We start from the raw sequence: 21,520 nt of genomic DNA, 5'->3' as shown, positions 1-21,520 counted from the left end.
GAGATGCTTCATTTAAACCTAGATACTCATCAGGTCTAGCCCAGGTCTCGGTTAAACACAGGGCATTAAGACAATTATCTGTAATTATTTCATTTACAATTACTGTTTTGCATGCCAGTGACCTGATATTTAGAAGTCCTAACTTTAGTTTAACTTTACTAGGGTTTTCATGATGCTCATTTAGATTAATTTTAATTAAGTTATTATGACATACTTTTTGATTTTGTTTTGGCTTACACCTGCCACGGTAAACAGACACAGTCTCAATGGTTTGTGACCTAAGGATTCCGGGTGACGTCCGATGGCGACTCGCAGACAGTCGGTTAGGCCTGTTAGTCTGCTGCCTGGTCTTGGCTCTGGATAGTCATTTAACACTATCTGCCGCTACACTAACGCGGTGGTAAAGCCTGTCACCTATGCTGCAAGAAATGCGAGCAGCACCCTCCCACGTGGGGTGGACACCATCCCGCTTCAAAAGACCAGGCCTTCCCTCAAAGGTGGACCAGTTATCTACAAAATCGATGCAGTTTTCTGAGCACCATTTAGACATCCAGCGGTTCAGCGACAACAACCTGCTGTAGGTTTCGCCACTGGGTCGAATCGGTAAGGGGCCAGAGCACACTACTGCCTCAGACATCGACCTAGCTAACTCACACACCTCTTTAACATTACTCTTAGTAACCTCAGACTGCCGTAAACGAACATCATTAGTGCCGACGTGGATAACAATCTTCGAAAATCTACGATTAGCATTAGCCAGCACTTTCAGGTTTGCTCTGATGTCAGGCGCCCTGGCCCCCGGAATACAAGTGACTATGGTTGCTGGTGTCTCTATGGGGGTTGCAATACGCACGTGTCGGAGCTGAGAATCTCCTATAACCAGAGCACTTACATTAACAGGCTTCTCAGCGGGTGGCTCACTGAGTGGGGAAAACCTGTTGGACACGTGCAACTGAGATGGTCGGTGCTTTTCCCTACGACTATGTCGCCGAGACGTCACCCAGTCGCCCCGCTGTGAGGGCTCTAATGCCGGAGTCTGGGGTTCTGTACCTGAACTGCTGGCATTCGGGACTGCTACAGCTGAATCTAAGCCCTCACTAGTAGTAGTCTGTTCTAACGCCCGAATGCACCCTTCTAACACTGAGATCTTCTCCGTCAGACTAACCACTAATCTACACTTATCACATGTAAAGTTATCACTAAACACGGAGAAGGAATAACTGAACATATTACACTCAGAACATGGATACAAAGCTCCTGCTGGGGCCATAGTAACAAAGAAATATACTTAGCTTTACAAGATGAGTTGGAGATGATGTTAATGTTGGATTCACCGGCGCTTCTGCTGGTAGTCACAGAAGAACGGCTTTAATTCCGGATGAAACAGGCGATGATAAGCTGGAATACAAAAACCACCAACCAAAGCAACACAAATGCGCTTCGTTCGGACAAAAGCGGCTGTAATTCTAAAGGAGAACGGTGTTTATGCGCTGGTGTACAAAACAAATAAACGCGCTTCCTACGAACAGAAACGGTTATAACTCCCCACAAAACAGAGGTGTTTTAAGAGCTGAAATACAGAACACAACCAAACACAAACGCGCTTCGTGCGGACCGAAAACGGTTTTAATTCTGGATAATTATGATGTTTATGCGCTGAAGTACAAAAACAAACAAAACCGGCTTCGTTCGGATGCCGGTAGCAGAAGTTTCCTAGTTTCCAACACAGCACGAATTTACGTTAGTAAACACAAGCGCTTTTTTACGATAAACAAAATAAAACTAAATCAACAACACACGGAAGATTAACGTATAAATTATATGTTTAAAACATACGTATATAAAAAGTTATTTAGCTAAAGGCTACAAACAAACAACTAGGCTAGCGTCTCAGCGTGCGTACCACCGGAAGTGATAACAACTTGGCTTTAACCATTAAAATTTCAATAATAAATAACACTCCATTACACAACCTAGGAACAGATACAATCAGTTATAATTTTGCTTCAGCCAACCTACAAAAACCTATTACATAATGTACACTATATGACCAAAAGTATGTAGACACCTACCCCATCTGGACATCCCATTTTAAAACCCATTGACATTAATCTGAAGTTAAGCCCATTCAGTCAAATGAGCATGTGAAAGGTCAGACCCTAATGTTGGACAGGAAGACATGACTGGCAGTCAGCATTTCAGTTTATCCCAAAATGTGTTAAATGAGGTTGAGGTCATGAACTGGAGTTTCTCCTCACCAATCTTGTCAAACCATGTTTTATAGACCTTGCTTTGTGCACAGACACAGTCTTGCTGGAAAAGGAAAGGACTTTGCCTTAACTTGCCACATAGCTGAAAGTATGTAATTTATTTTGTACACCTGTTTGGAATGGGTGTAGCTAAAACACTTGAACACACCTAAATAGTCATAAGAGGGGTCCACATACTATTAGCAGGATATCAGGCTCACCTTTGCTAAGATCCAGGTTTGAATCTTAATGGCCAGGCATGAGATGATTGGCTATGTCTGCGGGAGGGCTGGCCCTGTGATTGATTGGCGGCCACTATTCTGACCAGGATAATGTGGTTGAAAATGAAAAAAAAAAGAAATATAATAAAGCAATTTTGTGTTAGGACCATCGTTAAGATTTAAAATATTTTGTAAGTTCTATTACAAAATGAGGTTGAACTAAACTTTATTACATGTATTAAGGCTGCAGAAAAACATCTGCTTCTAGTCATCCATCAGTGGCATTAAGCAAAGTCTACACAATTGCCTAGAAATTTATAATATGCTATTTATATATATATATATATATATATATATATATATATATATATATATATATATATATATATATTAGGGCTGTCAAACGATTAAAAATTTTAATCGCGATTAATCTCAGAATTTCACATAGTTAATCGCGATTAATCACATTTAAAAAAATCTGTGTAAATGTTATAGAAAACAAGGATTTTTAAGTGAAATGTTACAATTAAAATGGTGAACACATTTTATGCTAAATGTACTGATGTTAAAAACTGCTGGGACAAGAGAAAACTGTAAGGGAGTTTTATTCACTCACATACTAGGCAGTAATACTATCCAGTGGTTTAATGGACGTTTCTACACGAAGTGAGTGTGTTTTGACCCTTTGGGGCTTCCATAGTTCATGGACTAACGTGCTTGACTCAGCTGTCCGGTATTCTTTACCGTAACAGAATAAGTTAATAAAGTGTTCTGCTCCCGACAACTTGTGAATATAGCGTGTATTTATTTCTTTATTATGCAAGTGCAAATGCTACGACGCTCTTTTACATTTTGTTAACAAACCGCAAATGAAAAACGGTGGCAAGTCCGACATTAAAACGTTTGTTCTACCAGTCAAGTCTCAACATGAACTAGAAATTGCGTTAATGGCACTATTTGTTTTAATCGCGTTAAATTGAGATCCCGTTAATGCGTTATTATCGCGTTAACTTCGACAGCCCTAATATATATATATATATATATATATATACAGGGGTTGGACAAAATAACTGAAACACCTGTCATTTTAGTGTGGGAGGTTTCATGGCTAAATTGGACCAGTCTGGTGGCCAATCTTCATTAATTGCACATTGCACCAGTAAGAGCAGAGTGTGAAGGTTCAATTAGCAGGGTAAGAGCACAGTTTTGCTCAAAATATTGCAATGCACACAACATTATGGGTGACATACCAGAGTTCAAAAGAGGACAAATTGTTGGTGCACGTCTTGCTGGCGCATCTGTGACCAAGACAGCAAGTCTTTGTGATGTATCAAGAGCCACGGTATCCAGGGTAATGTCAGCATACCACCAAGAAGGACAAACCACATCCAACAGGATTAACTGTGGATTAAGGAGGAAGCTGTCTGAAAGGGATGTTCGGGTGCTAACCCGGATTGTATCCAAAAAACATAAAACCACGGCTGCCCAAATCACGGCAGAATTAAATGTGCACCTCAACTCTCCTGTTTCCACCAGAACTGTCCGTCGGGAGCTCCACAGGGTCAATATACACGGCCGGGCTGCTATAGCCAAACCTTTGGTCACTCGTGCCAATGCCAAACGTCGGTTTCAATGGTGCAAGGAGCGCAAATCTTGGGCTGTGGACAATGTGAAACATGTATTGTTCTCTGATGAGTCCACCTTTACTGTTTTCCCCACATCCGGGAGAGTTACGGTGTGGAGAAGCCCCAAAGAAGCGTACCACCCAGACTGTTGCATGCCCAGAGTGAAGCATGGGGGTGGATCAGTGATGGTTTGGGCTGCCATATCATGGCATTCCCTTGGCCCAATACTTGTGCTAGATGGGCGCGTCACTGCCAAGGACTACCGAACCATTCTGGAGGACCATGTGCATCCAATGGCAGTACCGTGTATCAGGATGACAATGCACCAATACACACAGCAAGACTAGTGAAAGATTGGTTTGATGAACATGAAAGTGAAGTTGAACATCTCCCATGGCCTGCACAGTCACCAGATCTAAATATTATTGAGCCACTTTGGGGTGTTTTGGAGAAGCGAGTCAGGAAACGTTTTCCTCCACCAGCATCACGTAGTGACCTGGCCACTATCCTGCAAGAAGAATGGCTTAAAATCCCTCTGACCACTGTGCAGGACTTGTATATGTCATTTCCAAGACGAATTGACGCTGTATTGGCCGCAAAAGGAGGCACTACACCATACTAATAAATTATTGTGGTCTAAAACCAGGTGTTTCAGTTATTTTGTCCAACCCCTGTATATATATATATATATATATATATATATATATATATACAGTGTATCACAAAAGTGAGTACACCCCTCACATTTCTGCAGATATTTAAGTATATCTTTTCATGGGACAACACTGACAAAATGACACTTTGACACAATGAAAAGTAGTCTGTGTGCAGCTTATATAACAGTGTAAATTTATTCTTCCCTCAAAATAACTCAATATACAGCCATTAATGTCTAAACCACCAGCAACAAAAGTGAGTACACCCCTTAGTGAAAGTTCCTGAAGTGTCAATATTTTGTGTGGCCACCATTATTTCCCAGAACTGCCTTTACTCTCCTGGGCATGGAGTTTACCAGAGCTTCACAGGTTGCCACTGGAATGCTTTTCCACTCCTCCATGACGACATCACGGAGCTGGCGGATATTCGAGACTTTGCGCTCTTCCACCTTCCGCTTGAGGATGCCCCAAAGATGTTCTATTGGGTTTAGGTCTGGAGACATGCTTGGCCAGTCCATCACCTTTACCCTCAGCCTCTTCAATAAAGCAGTGGTCGTCTTAGAGGTGTGTTTGGGGTCATTATCATGCTGGAACACTGCCCTGCGACCCAGTTTCCGGAGGGAGGGGATCATGCTCTGCTTCAGTATTTCACAGTACATATTGGAGTTCATGTGTCCCTCAATGAAATGTAACTCCCCAACACCTGCTGCACTCATGCAGCCCCAGACCATGGCATTCCCACCACCATGCTTGACTGTAGGCATGACACACTTATCTTTGTACTCCTCACCTGATTGCCGCCACACATGCTTGAGACCATCTGAACCAAACAAATTAATCTTGGTCTCATCAGACCATAGGACATGGTTCCAGTAATCCATGTCCTTTGTTGACATGTCTTCAGCAAACTGTTTGCGGGCTTTCTTGTGTAGAGACTTCAGAAGCTTCCTTCTGGGGTGACAGCCATGCAGACCAATTTGATGTAGTGTGCGGCGTATGGTCTGAGCACTGACAGGCTGACCCCCCACCTTTTCAATCTCTGCAGCAATGCTGACAGCACTCCTGCGCCTATCTTTCAAAGACAGCAGTTGGATGTGACGCTGAGCACGTGCACTCAGCTTCTTTGGACGACCGACGCGAGGTCTGTTCTGAGTGGACCCTGCTCTTTTAAACCGCTGGATGATCTTGGCCACTGTGCTGCAGCTCAGTTTCAGGGTGTTGGCAATCTTCTTGTAGCCTTGGCCATCTTCATGTAGCGCAACAATTCGTCTTTTAAGATCCTCAGAGAGTTCTTTGCCATGAGGTGCCATGTTGGAACTTTCAGTGACTAGTATGAGAGAGTGTGAGAGCTGTACTATTAAATTGAACACACCTGCTCCCTATGCACACCTGAGACCTAGTAACACTAACAAATCAAATGACATTTTGGAGGAAAAATGACAAGCAGTGCTCAATTTGGACATTTAGGGGTGTAGTCTCTTAGGGGTGTACTCACTTTTGTTGCCGGTGGTTTAGACATTAATGGCTGTATATTGAGTTATTTTGAGGGAAGAATAAATTTACACTGTTATATAAGCTGCACACAGACTACTTTTCATTGTGTCAAAGTGTCATTTTGTCAGTGTTGTCCCATGAAAAGATATACTTAAATATCTGCAGAAATGTGAGGGGTGTACTCACTTTTGTGATACACTGTATATACAGTGTATCACGAAAGTGAGTACACCCCTCACATTTCTGCAAATATTTCATTATATCTTTTCATGGGACAACACTATAGACATGAAACTTGGATATAACTTAGAGTAGTCAGTGTACAGCTTGTATAGCAGTGTAGATTTACTGTCTTCTGAAAATAACTCAACACACAGCCATTAATGTCTAAATAGCTGGCAACATAAGTGAGTACACCCCACAGTGAACATGTCCAAATTGTGCCCAAATGTGTCGTTGTCCCTCCCTGGTGTCATGTGTCAAGGTCCCAGGTGTAAATGGGGAGCAGGGCTGTTAAATTTGGTGTTTTGGGTACAATTCTCTCATACTGGCCACTGGATATTCAACATGGCACCTCATGGCAAAGAACTCTCTGAGGATGTGAGAAATAGAATTGTTGCTCTCCACAAAGATGGCCTGGGCTATAAGAAGATTGCTAACACCCTGAAACTGAGCTACAGCATGGTGGCCAAGGTCATACAGCGGTTTTCCAGGACAGGTTCCACTCGGAACAGGCTTCGCCAGGGTCGACCAAAGAAGTTGAGTCCACGTGTTCGGCGTCATATCCAGAGGTTGGCTTTAAAAAATAGACACATGAGTGCTGCCAGCATTGCTGCAGAGGTTGAAGACGTGGGAGGTCAGCCTGTCAGTGCTCAGACCATACGCCGCATACTGCATCAACTCGGTCTGCATGGTCGTCATCCCAGAAGGAAGCTGACGCACAAGAAAGCCAGCAAACAGTTTGCTGAAGACAAGCAGTCCAAGAACATGGATTACTGGAATGCCCTGTGGTCTGACGAGACCAAGATAAACTTGTTTGGCTCAGATGGTGTCCAGCATGTGTGGCGGCGCCCTGGTGAGAAGTACCAAGACAACTGTATCTTGCCTACAGTCAAGCATGGTGGTGGTAGCATCATGGTCTTGGGCTGCATGAGTGTTGCTGGCACTGGGGAGCTGCAGTTCATTGAGGGAAACATGAATTCCAACATGTACTGTGACATTCTGAAACAGAGCATGATCCCCTCCCTTCGAAAACTGGGCCTCATGGCAGTTTTCCAACAGGATAACGACCCCAAACACAACCTCCAAGATGACAACTGCCTTGCTGAGGAAGCTGAAGGTAAAGGTGATGGACTAAACCCAATTGAGCACCTGTGGCGCATCCTCAAGTGGAAGGTGGAGGAGTTTAAGGTGTCTAACATCCACCAGCTCCGTGATGTCATCACGGAGGAGTGGAAGAGGATTCCAGTAGCAACCTGTGCAGCTCTGGTGAATTCCATGCCCAGGAGGGTTAAGGCAGTGATAATAATGGTGGTCACACAAAATATTGACACTTTAGGCACAATTTGGACATGTTCACTGTGGGGTGTACTCACTTATGTTGCCAGCTATTTAGACATTAATGGCTGTGTGTTGAGTTATTTTCAGAAGACAGTAAATCTACACTGCTATACAAGTTGTACACTGACTACTCTAAGTTATATCCAAGTTTCATGTCTATAGTGTTGTCCCATGAAAAGATATAATGAAATATTTGCAGAAATGTGAGGGGTGTACTCACTTTCGTGATACACTGTATATATACAGTATATATATATATATATATATATATATATATATATATATATATATATATATATATATATATATATTAGGGCTGTCAAACGATTAAAAATTTTAATCGCGATTAATCTCAGAATTTCATATAGTTAATCGCGATTAATCGCATTAAAAAAAATCTGTGTAAATGTTATAGAAAACAAGGATTTTTAAGTGAAATGTTACAATTAAAATGGTGAACACATTTTATGCTAAATGTACTAATGTTAAAAACTGCTGGGACAAGAGAAAACTGTAAGGGAGTTTTATTTACTCACATACTAGGCAGTAAATGTCAGATTGTAGGTTAGAATTTCTCCATCAGCAAACATTGTAGATCAGCGGTGCTTTAGGTGGGATAAGGCGTAGTTATTGTATCAGACTTGTCTGTGGTTGTATCGTGACGATGGTTTGATGGACGTTTCTACACGAAGTGAGTGTGTTTTGACCCTTTGGGGCTTCCATAGTTCATGAACTAACGTGCTCGACTCAGCTTTCCGGTATTCGGTACAGAAGAAGAAGTTAATTAAGTGTAATAAAGTGTTCTGCTCCCGACAACTTGTGAATATAGCGTGTATTTATTTCTTTATTATGCAAGTGCATCACTACCACGATCGGTTACATTATGTTAACAAACCGCAAATGAAAAACGGTGGCAAGTCCGACATTAAAATGTTTGTTCTACCAGTCAAGTGTCAACATGAACTAGAATTTGCGTTAATGGCACTAATTTTTTTAATCGCGTTAAATTGAGGTCGCGTTAATGCGTTATTATCGCGTTAACTTCGACAGCCCTAATATATATATATATATATATATATATATATATATATATATATATATATATATATATATATATATATATATATATATATACAGTGTATCACAAAAGTGAGTACACCCCTCACATTTCTGCAGATATTTAAGTATATCTTTTCATGGGACAACACTGACAAAATGACACTTTGACACAATGAAAAGTAGTCTGTGTGCAGCTTATATAACAGTGTAAATTTATTCTTCCCTCAAAATAACTCAATATACAGCCATTAATGTCTAAACCACCGGCAACAAAAGTGAGTACACCCCTAAGAGACTACACCCCTAAATGTCCAAATTGAGCACTGCTTGTCATTTTCCCTCCAAAATGTCATGTGATTTGTTAGTGTTACTAGGTCTCAGGTGTGCATAGGGAGCAGGTGTGTTCAATTTAGTAGTACAGCTCTCACACTCTCTCATACTGGTCACTGAAAGTTCCAACATGGCACCTCATGGCAAAGAACTCTCTGAGGATCTTAAAAGACGAATTGTTGCGCTACATGAAGATGGCCAAGGCTACAAGAAGATTGCCAACACCCTGAAACTGAGCTGCAGCACAGTGGCCAAGATCATCCAGCGTTTTAAAAGAGCAGGGTCCACTCAGAACAGACCTCGCGTTGGTCGTCCAAAGAAGCTGAGTGCACGTGCTCAGCGTCACATCCAACTGCTGTCTTTGAAAGATAGGCGCAGGAGTGCTGTCAGCATTGCTGCAGAGATTGAAAAGGTGGGGGGTCAGCCTGTCAGTGCTCAGACCATACGCCGCACACTACATCAAATTGGTCTGCATGGCTGTCACCCCAGAAGGAAGCCTCTTCTGAAGTCTCTACACAAGAAAGCCCACAAACAGTTTGCTGAAGACATGTCAACAAAGGACATGGATTACTGGAACCATGTCCTATGGTCTGATGAGACCAAGATCAATTTGTTTGGTTCAGATGTTCTCAAGCATGTGTGGCAGCAATCAGGTGAGGAGTACAAAGATAAGTGTGTCATGCCTACAGTCAAGCATGGTGGTGGGAATGCCATGGTCTGGGGCTGCATGAGTGCAGCAGGTGTTGGGGAGTTACATTTCATTGAGGGACGCATGAACTCCAATATGTACTGTGAAATACTGAAGCAGAGCATGATACCCTCCCTCCGGAAACTGGGTCGCAGGGCAGTGTTCCAGCATGATAATGACCCCAAACACACCTCCAAGACGACCACTGCTTTATTGAAGAGGCTGAGGGTAAAGGTGATGGACTGGCCAAGCATGTCTCCAGACCTAAACCCAATAGAACATCTTTGGGGCATCCTCAAGCGGAAGGTGGAGGAGCGCAAAGTCTCGAATATCCGCCAGCTCCGTGATGTCGTCATGGAGGAGTGGAAAAGCATTCCAGTGGCAACCTGTGAAGCTCTGGTAAACTCCATGCCCAGGAAAGTTAAGGCAGTTCTGGGAAATAATGGTGGCCACACAAAATATTGACACTTCAGGAACTTTCACTAAGGGGTGTACTCACTTTTGTTGCCGGTGGTTTAGACATTAATGGCTGTATATTGAGTTATTTTGAGGGAAGAATAAATTTACACTGTTATATAAGCTGCACACAGACTACTTTTCATTGTGTCAAAGTGTCATTTTGTCAGTGTTGTCCCATGAAAAGATGTGTATAGATATATATATATACAGTGTATCACAAAAGTGAGTACACCCCTCACATTTCTGCAGATATTTAAGTATATCTTTTCATGGGACAACACTGACAAAATGACACTTTGACACAATGAAAAGTAGTCTGTGTGCAGCTTATATAACAGTGTAAATTTATTCTTCCCTCAAAATAACTCAATATACAGCCATTAATGTCTAAACCACCGGCAACAAAAGTGAGTACACCCCTAAGAGACTACACCCCTAAATGTCCAAATTGAGCACTGCTCGTCATTTTCCCTCCAAAATGTCATGTGACTCGTTAGTGTTACTAGGTCTCAGGTGTGCATAGGGAGCAGGTGTGTTCAATTTAGTAGTACAGCTCTCACACTCTCTCATACTGGTCACTGAAAGTTCCAACATGGCACCTCATGGCAAAGAACTCTCTGAGGATCTTAAAAGACGAATTGTTGCGCTACATGAAGATGACCAAGGCTACAAGAAGATTGCCAACACCCTGAAACTGAGCTGCAGCACAGTGGCCAAGGTCATCCAGCGTTTTAAAAGAGCAGGGTCCACTCAGAACAGACCTCGCGTTGGTCGTCCAAAGAAGCTGAGTGCACGTGCTTAGCGTCACATCCGACTGCTGTCTTTGAAAGATAGGCGCAGGAGTGCTGTCAGCATTGCTGCAGAGATTGAAAAGGTGGGGGGTCAGCCGGTCAGTGCTCAGACCATACGCCGCACACTACATCAAATTGGTCTGCATGGCTGTCACCCCAGAAGGAAGCCTCTTCTGAAGTCTCTACACAAGAAAGCCCGCAAACAGTTTGCTGAAGACATGTCAACAAAGGACATGGATTACTGGAACCATGTCCTATGGTCTGATGAGACCAAGATTAATTTGTTTGGTTCAGATGGTCTCAAGCATGTGTGGCGGCAATCAGGTGAGGAGTACAAAGATAAGTGTGTCATGCCTACAGTCAAGCATGGTGGTGGGAATGCCATGGTCTGGGGCTGCATGAGTGCAGCAGGTGTTGGGGAGTTACATTTCATTGAGGGACACATGAACTCCAATATGTACTGTGAAATACTGAAGCAGAGCATGATCCCCTCCCTCCGGAAACTGGGTCGCAGGGCAGTGTTCCAGCATGATAATGACCCCAAACACACCTCTAAGACGACCACTGCTTTATTGAAGAGGCTGAGGGTAAAGGTGATGGACTGGCCAAGCATGTCTCCAGACCTAAACCCAATAGAACATCTTTGGGGCTACCTCAAGCGGAAGGTGGAGGAGCGCAAAGTCTCGAATATCCGCCAGCTCCGTGATGTCGTCATGGAGGAGTGGAAAAGCATTCCAGTGGCAACCTGTGAAGCTCTGGTAAACTCCATGCCCAGGAGAGTTAAGGCAGTTCTGGGAAATAATGGTGGCCACACAAAATATTGACACTTCAGGAACTTTCACTAAGGGGTGTACTCACTTTTGTTGCCGGTGGTTTAGACATTAATGGCTGTATATTGAGTTATTTTGAGGGAAGAATAAATTTACACTGTTATATAGGCTGCACACAGACTACTTTTCATTGTGTCAAAGTGTCATTTTGTCAGTGTTGTCCCATGAAAAGATATACTTAAATATCTGCAGAAATGTGAGGGGTGTACTCACTTTTGTGATACACTGTATATATATATATATATACAGGGGTTGGACAAAATAACTGAAACACCTGGTTTTCGACCACAATAATTTATTAGTATGGTGTAGGACCTCCTTTTGCGGCCAATACAGCGTCAATTCGTCTTGGAAATGACATATACAAGTCCTGCACAGTGGTCAGAGGGATTTTAAGCCATTCTTCTTGCAGGATAGTGGCCAGGTCACTACGTGATGCTGGTGGAGGAAAACGTTTCCTGACTCGCTTCTCCAAAACACCCCAAAGTGGCTCAATAATATTTAGATCTGGTGACTGTGCAGGCCATGGGAGATGTTCAACTTCACTTTCATGTTCATCAAACCAATCTTTCACCAGTCTTGCTGTGTGTATTGGTGCATTGTCATCCTGATACACGGTACTGCCATTGGATGCACATGGTCCTCCAGAATGGTTCGGTAGTCCTTGGCAGTGACGCGCCCATCTAGCACAAGTATTGGGCCAAGGGAATGCCATGATATGGCAGCCCAAACCATCACTGATCCACCCCCATGCTTCACTCTGGGCATGCAACAGTCTGGGTGGTATGCTTCTTTGGGGCTTCTCCACACCGTAACTCTCCCGGATGTGGGGAAAACAGTAAAGGTGGACTCATCAGAGAACAATACATGTTTCACATTGTCCACAGCCCAAGATTTGCGCTCCTTGCACCATTGAAACCGACGTTTGGCATTGGCACGAGTGACCAAAGGTTTGGCTATAGCAGCCCGGCCGTGTATATTGACCCTGTGGAGCTCCCGACGGACAGTTCTGGTGGAAACAGGAGAGTTGAGGTGCACATTTAATTCTTTTTTGGATACAATCCGGGTTAGCACCCGAACATCCCTTTCAGACAGCTTCCTCTTGCGTCCACAGTTAATCCTGTTGGATGTGGTTTGTCCTTCTTGGTGGTATGCTGACATTACCCTGGATACCGTGGCTCTTGATACATCACAAAGACTTGCTGTCTTGGTCACAGATGCGCCAGCAAGACGTGCACCAACAATTTGTCCTCTTTTGAACTCTGGTATGTCACCCATAATGTTGTGTGCATTGCAATATTTTGAGCAAAACTGTGCTCTTACCCTGCTAATTGAACCTTCACACTCTGCTCTTACTGGTGCAATGTGCAATTAATGAAGATTGGCCACCAGACTGGTCCAATTTAGCCATGAAACCTCCCACACTAAAATGACAGGTGTTTCAGTTATTTTGTCTAACCCCTGTATATATTGTGTATATATATACAGTGTATCACAAAAGTGAGTACACCCCTCACATTTCTGCAAATATTTTATTATATCTTTTCATGGGACAACACTATAGTGATAAAACTTGGATAGAACTTAGAGTAGTCAGTGTACAGCTTGTATAGCAGTGTAGATTTACTGTCTTCTGAAAATAACTCAACACACAGCCATTAATGTCTAAATGGCTGGCAACATAAGTGAGTACACCCCACAGTGAACATGTCCAAATTGTGCCCAAAGTGTCAATATTTTGTGTGACCACCATTATTATCCAGCACTGCCTTAACCCTCCTGGGCATGGAATTCACCAGAGCTGCACAGGTTGCTACTGGAATCCTCTTCCACTCCTCCATGATGACATCATGGAGCTGGTGGATGTTAGACACCTTGAACTCCTCCACCTTCCACTTGAGGATGCGCCACAGGTTCTCAATTGGGTTTAGTCCATCACCTTTACCTTCAGCTTCCTCAGCAAGGCAGTTGTCATCTTGGAGGTTGTGTTTGGGGTCGTTATCCTGTTGGAAAACTGCCATGAGGCCAGCCCCGGTTCTGGACTGCTTTGCTTGGGGGGGCAAAGACACAATTTGGGGGGGCAATGCCCCCCTCAGCCCCCCCCTAGCCCCGGTTCTGGACTGCTTTGCTTGGGGGGGCAAAGACACAATTTGGGGGGGCAATGCACCCCTCAGCCCCCCCCCCCTAGCGCCGGCCCTGCATGAGGCCCAGTTTTCGAAGGGAGGGGATCATGCTCTGTTTCAGAATGTCACAGTACATGTTGAAATTCATGTTTCCCTCAATGAACTGCAGCTCCCCAGTGCCAGCAACACTCATGCAGCCCAAGACCATGATGCTACCACCACCATGCTTGACTGTAGGCAAGGTACAGTTGTCTTGGTACTTCTCACCAGGGCGCCGCCACACATGCTGGACACCATCTGAGCCAAACAAGTTTATCTTGGTCTCGTCAGACCACAGGGCATTCCAGTAATCCATGTTCTTGGACTGCTTGTCTTCAGCAAACTGTTTGCGGGCTTTCTTGTGCGTCAGCTTCCTTCTGGGATGACGACCATGCAGACGGAGTTGATGCAGTGTGCGGCGTATGGTCTGAGCACTGACAGGCTGACCTCCCACGTCTTCAACCTCTGCAGCAATGCTGGCAGCACTCATGTGTCTATTTTTTAAAGCCAACCTCTGGATATGACGCCGAACACGTGGACTCAACTTCTTCGGTCGACCCTGGCGAAGCCTGTTCCGAGTGGAACCTGCCCTGGAAAACCGCTGTATGACCTTGGCCACCATGCTGTAGCTCAGTTTCAGGGTGTTAGCAATCTTCTTATAGCCCAGGTCATCTTTGTGGAGAGCAACAATTCTATTTCTCACATCCTCAGAGAGTTCTTTGCCATGAGGTGCCATGTTGAATATCCAGTGGCCAGTATGAGAGAATTGTACCCAAAACACCAAATTTAACAGCCCTGCTCCCCATTCACACCTGGGACCTTGACACATGACACCAGGGAGGGACAACGACACATTTGGGCACAATTTGGACATGTTCACTGTGGGGTGTACTCACTTATGTTGCCAGCCATTTAGACATTAATGGCTGTGTGTTGAGTTATTTTCAGAAGACAGTAAATCTACACTGCTATACAAGTTGTACACTGACTACTCTAAGTTATATCCAAGTTTTATTTCTATAGTGTTGTCCCATGAAAAGATATAATAAAATATTTGCAGAAATGTGAGGGGTGTACTCACTTTTGTGATACACTGTATATTATAATAAATTTTCCCTTTCTACCATTTCTTTCTGTTTTACAGTACCCCTTCCTGTTAGGACTGAGCATGGCTGTTTCTTGGAGTTTCCTGGTATGCATTAGCAGAATCTACATGGGAATGCATTCTGTCTTGGTAAGTTAAACATTCAACAATAAACTTTTATTCTAACAGAAACCATATATGTTTTGTGTTCATGTAAATTAGTTGTTAGTACAAGTGAACAAGCATTTGGAATAGTGATGGCTTGCTTATTTCAAGAGCAACTCTGTCATGCAGTTGACCAACAATTGGTAATTTTAGGAATACATTTACCAGAAAAAAGGCTCATTGTGAATATTTGAATACTTAAAATAAAAGCATACATCGACTCATCATGATCCGAGAGACTTTGCCAAGGCCATTTTTATATTTTCAGCACTTGTATAAGAAATGAAACATGTTGCCATGAGTTCTGATTGGAGTGGAAGGTTTATAGTGCTTTACAGCTACAGCTGTTCAATATTTAGTGGCTACAAGAGAAAGCTACATTAATCTTGCAAACATGTTTGCAGTCAGTGCTACACTTAAAAGCACTAGATGCAAAGCAAAGAAAACTGGATTTATATTCTAGTAATAAGCCATACATCTCACTGGATGAAAATTATTTATTCATAAACTAGTTTGTGAGGAATCTGTGTGCCTGTGGGCATGGCTATTTTCCAGAGCTTTTATTGTGTAAGACTTCCAGAAGGCCACTTTCATTTTAGGTATGTGCTTGGATCTGGGTAGTTGTCAGTGTTAACAGTGTTGTTTTAAAATTAACTTAAACTAAAACAAATCCTGGATTTGCTTAATACTGAAATCGTTAGTGCAGATAGGGGCTGGAGTGTATTGATCGTAAAACTGCACACACGTGGGCTATGTGTGGATGTTTGCGGATGTCAACCACCTTTTCATTTTTGGATAAAGGCTTTATATTTAACAAAACTGCTGAAACCACCGTATGTGTGCTCTTTTTACTTAATGGACAGAGGACCAACAGAGGATTATCTGCTACCAGAGAAGTGGCTGAGCTACTAGACTTCGGTTAAAAATTCTGAAGCGCTACCTTGTCAGTAGATCATTGTGTTGTGTGTTGTCCACATGGACCAGATTATATAAAAAAAAACTCATAACATAAACTGATAACTTATGTAAGGTCAAGGCATTCAATAGTTTTTAATTTGACATGCACTGTCTTATTATTCGACTTGTAATTAAATAACACAATCAGCAGCAAGTTTGTAAGTTAGATATTAGCATCAGCATAGCATTAGCACAACCCACCTTCCAGAGGACGGCAACTGTGGCTGCAGTTTTTTTTTCCTGCCCTTCAATACTGTAGCAATGGTTGTTAATATGGTGCCATTGAATGTGGTGATGACCCAGGCAGAGTTTATAAAAATTAGCCCGTCAATTTTGTTCATGAGCACTCAACCAACTTTCTTGCTGTTGAGATATTGATATGCCTAAGAGCTTTTGTATTATTACATCATAGCTCTGTCTATTCAGAGTGACGTAGAGAAAAATGTGCTTGTATGTAAGTCTGGGCAATTTCTTCCTCATTTTTTTTATTTCTTATTTATTTATTATTTCTTAACATTACAGATGGGAACTCAAGCACGTAATCGCTGCAGTTTTTTTACTGAGTCATATCTGTCTTGTCTTGTATACCTCTGCAGTCAGGATCCCACGGGAGGGTTTGGGATGTTCTTGAGCTAAAACCGTAGATGCTTGAGTCATCATGGCTGACTCATCACGTCTTCTCCTGCTCGGCTTTGTTATTCACAGAATGTTGGTTCGGTTTGCTGTTTTGCCAGGTTTCATTGGACATTTGCTGTCTCTTTGTCACTGGCTCCCCTAGGAAATAAATGCTTTGGCATGGTGTGAAATCAGTGATGATGACTTCTCAGAGCACAGATTGGCTGGTAATCACTGAAGCAGCACTGTAACAGCTCAGTAATTATAATGACATCTTTTGTATACCAGCTGTAGATATGTTGCTGCCAGGAACCTGTGTAGATTTAGTATATTTCTATGTATGTGTTTCAGCCACAGCAGTTGCTAACAGGTGTTATAGATCCATTATATAAAGGAAATTATATGCTTTCAACTTTGCAGCAACAGTTTGGGGATGATTTTTCTGTTTCAGCATGACTGTGCTCCTGTTCACAAAGCATGGTCTATACAGACATAAAGAAAACTCCAGTGTCCTGCTTAGACCCCTGACCTCAGCCCCCCTAACAGCTTTGGAATGAGTTAGAACATCAGCTGAGGCTATCTTGACCACCATCAGTGCACAGCCATACAAATGCTCTTTTGACTTAATGTGCTCAAATTCTCACAGACATACTTCATAGAATAGAATGCCTTTAATTGTCATATATACATATACTGGTGTACAGTACAACGAAATTCCTTCTTCGCATATCCCAGTTTGTTTTGAAACTGGGGTCAGAGCGCAGGGTCAGCCATTATACGGCGCCCCTGAAGCTGAGAGGGTTAAGGACCTTGCTTAAGGGCCCAAATGGGATTCGAACTCTCAACCTTTCAATTGATAGCCCAAATCCTTACCCACTAGGCTACCACTGTCCCTAAATATTTCATTGAAATCTTCAGTTCATAAGTAGGGAGAAGCCTTCTCAGAAGAGTGGATGAAAATCAAAAAATCTAAATGCTGAAAAATATGATAGTGTTAGATATCACTATCATATCTTTTACAGTGGACCTTTTTGTTATTCTTGTTGGAATACAAAATGATATGCATAATGCATAATAAATAAAACTGTACTCAATCACTATCACTAATAAAAATTAAACTATTCTACAGTTACGGCGCACAGGTGACGAGGCGCTAGCACACCAGAGCTGACATTTTGAACTTGTCGGTTCGAAACTCAGCTCAGTCATCCGGCTGGGCTGAGTGCCTACATGAACAAAGATTGGCTGTTGTTCATACAGGGTGGAAGCCATACAGGGACTCCTCATAACTGAGGCAATTACAACCTCTGCTGGCTGATTGATGGCGCCTGCACAGAGTGGAGGAATAATGCGTTGATCAGGGTGTGGCTCTTTGTGCACAAAGCTGATCCGCATATAAACTTGCCTCATGCAGGTGAAAAGATGCAGTCGGCTACTCCACACGTGTCGGAAGGGGCATGTGTCAGTCTCGCTCTCCTCAATTAGGGCGGAGATTGGCATCAGTAGAAAGGAAACGTAGTGTAATTGGGTAATTGGATACACTAAAAGTCAGGAGGCAAAGGGGAGAAAATGCATTAACAAAAAAACTATTCTACAAAGTTAAATGACATTATAGAACACTATTAAAATTCATAGTGGGTGATTGGTGTGAACCCAGTAGACGTTTTGAAAACCCACAATAAACTAATAAAATAACCTAATTTCATACTAAGCAATAAATATTCATTTATTCACAAAATAAGAAGTTTCAGAAATCAATGAAATCCCAAAACTGCCAGTCATACATATGTACACGTGTCTGTGTGGGTTTATTCCGGGTGCTCCGCTTTCCTCGCACAATCCAGACATGCAAGTGAGGTGAATTGGAGATACTAAATTGCCCATGACTGTGTTCAATATAACCTTGTGAACTGATGAACCTTGTGTAATGAGTAACTACCGTTCCTGTCATGAATGTAACCAAAGAGTGTAAAACATGACGTTAAAATCCTAATAAACAAACAAACAAACAAACATACATGTGTACAAGTGGATGTAAACTTTTGATTTCAGTCATAATGAGAACATGTTCCTGTAAGTAATGTGTCTGGTCTTGTCTAAGGAAGGAGTTCACATGGGCGAACATTTGGCTTTTCTCATTCTGTCAGCAGATTCTGGCTGATTACCTTCCTCTCTTGTACACATTTTTATCACGACAATATCACTTGAAGGTTGTCAGCAGCGATTAATTGCTCTTCTCATGAAGTGTCACAAGGGCATTCTGCTATCTCCTGCCAAACCTAAACACTTTTCATGCCAAATCAGATTGCAGGACAGAACAGGTGAACCATACAGGTCACAACTGACAGGATTTAAACTGTGCCAAGCCTGCCAGATCTCTTAGCTTCAATTGATGTCACCAGACAAAAAGGAAGAAGAAAGATGAACAATAGTTTGGAGCAACTCGTGCGTACAAAAAGCTGACACAGGGAAAACGCAGATGTAAAGCCCACATTAAGAGGAAGGTCATTCTGCACATAAAGTGTAAAAACAGGTAGCAAGTATGACTAGCACATAATTACCTGCTCTCCGTTTACAACTTGGAGAGACGAATGCATTAATATGGTTTGCATAAATTGTGATAGATTTGCATGACTTGTAAAGGTCTATCTGGGTTTGGCTTTGGCCGATAGGCCTGTTTCAAATGAAATATTTTGCATAATTTATTATTTTCTGGTCCTTTAAATTGCAGCCTGTTTATTCCATGCTGGTGATGCTCAAGAGCTGCTGTTCTCTAAAAATAGCCACAGGACTGCAGGTTTCCATACATATCAGGCATAAGCTATGCCCAAGTTCACTTGCTTAAACGGTTGGTCTTGCTCTTGCTCCACTGGTTTGAGGAACCACATGATGATCCTGGATGGTTTTTTATTTTTTATTTTTTTTATTTTGGGCATTTATGGGATGATTTTGTTAAAAGTGACTTACAGCTGTGAATGACTACAGTATAAGCAGTTTATTATTAAGATTATTGCTTGAGGGTCAAACATTTGCACCCCTGCAGTGGTGGGGCTTTTACTAGTGACCGTTCTGACCAAGTCCAGTGTTTTTATCGCTGAGCCATCACTGCAGCCACTGTGGCTCTTTGTGGATCACTTCTCCAGAGCAGAGGTTTTCAAACATTGCCGAAAAAAAATGGGTCGCAGAGAAAAATAATAATAATTAAATAAATTTGTATGCGAACACCCCCTTATTCAGGTTTTATGTTACATCTTGTAAATCACAGTGTGACCAGATTGTACAGATAGTGTAAGATGCATTATTGGGTCGCATAAAAATCACAGACAAAATGTGGTTTGCTTAAAAAAAAAAAAAGTTTGATCTCAGTGTACAGTTTGATACAGTCTTGGTATCAGTGTATCAGACACTGGTAGCGAACAGCTTTTACAATCAAATCAATTAGTTGTATTAACTTGGAACCCTAAATCTGATGGTTGATTTGCCAAACACATTGGTGATATTGATTTTACTGTTTGTATCTTTCAGGAGGTGATTACAGGCTCCCTGTACAGCTTGCTGATCCTGGCTGCTTTCCTTCCCGTGCTGGAGGGTATTGACACATTCTACTTGACAAGCAGCTTAGCTCCAGCTGCCATAGTGCTGCTGCATTTGGGCCTGGCTGTACTCGCCTTTTCTTTGGACTCATGGAGCACGTCTAGAGCTGACACTGCTCAGGCGTTGGCCACTGGCAGCGGTGGTGCGCTGGCATCCCATCTCAACCATCGTCTGGGCCTGCAGCTTGATCTGCCCGCTTCCTCACTGCCGCTGAAAATGCCTTCCATTACCAGAGGGCTGCTTGGCAATGTAGTCCTGCGAATGCTGGTTGGCGTGGCAGTGCTGCTCACCGTGCGAGCAGTTATGAAGGCTATTGCTATCCCGCTGGCATGCCAGCTGTTTGGTGTGCCCTCCGACGATGTGCGTAAAGCACGGCAGAACCCGCGCGTGGAGCTAACCTACCGCTTCATGGTGTATGGCACAATGGCTTTCTGCTGTGTCTTTCTAGTGCCGCTGCTCTTCCACTGTCTGGATCTGTCGTGAGAAATAGGTTGGGTTTCTGTTGTAGCCAAATTTACAGTATTTGTTTTAAGCCACATGCTGGCAACACCCAGGGCCAATGGACTTTTCTGGAAACCAGCTTTTATTTTGAAAATAAGCTAACTATGAAGTATTAACTGAAATGATGTAGTTAGACACAATGTAACCACTAAACTGTAAATTCTATCAAATTGTTTCTAGAAATTTGGCTTTTATTTTCCAAACAATTTGCTGGAGTTTTTGGTTAATTTTATTCTCACAGTTTGATTTATTTTTACAATAAAATTTTTTAATCTTTCATCTATGTCATTGGCTTTTCCAAACATGTTGCATTAATATGAGAGCACATACTAAACTGTTTTGTCACTGTACATAAGAATAATGATCAGCCCTCAGTAATCATCAGCCCTCATCAGACAAAAAGACAGTCATGTCCTTTAATGCTTACTCTGCATGTGATTATTGACCATAGTTTTTGCAAGATTTTCAAATACAATGAGC

General features: G+C 42.5%; 1 protein-coding gene across 1 annotated transcript in view; it reads left to right on the top strand.

The window, feature by feature from the left end:
* Positions 1 to 21,274, top strand: part of sgpp1a (sphingosine-1-phosphate phosphatase 1a) — a 31,093-nt gene extending 9,819 nt beyond the window's left edge. Inside the window, exons 2-3 of the mRNA XM_063001345.1 lie at positions 15,269 to 15,358; positions 20,471 to 21,274. Of these exons, the coding sequence (XP_062857415.1) occupies positions 15,269 to 15,358; positions 20,471 to 21,022 (642 nt within the window). The 3' untranslated portion in view covers positions 21,023 to 21,274. The remainder of the gene's footprint in view (positions 1 to 15,268; positions 15,359 to 20,470) is intronic.
* Positions 21,275 to 21,520: the final 246 nt, after the last annotated feature.

Source organism: Trichomycterus rosablanca, chromosome 9 (assembly GCF_030014385.1).
Source record: "Trichomycterus rosablanca isolate fTriRos1 chromosome 9, fTriRos1.hap1, whole genome shotgun sequence".
In the NCBI taxonomy this organism is placed as follows: domain Eukaryota; kingdom Metazoa; phylum Chordata; class Actinopteri; order Siluriformes; family Trichomycteridae; genus Trichomycterus; species Trichomycterus rosablanca.
Note: the sequence above shows the minus strand (reverse complement) of the source record. Positions and strands in the feature narration are given on the sequence as shown.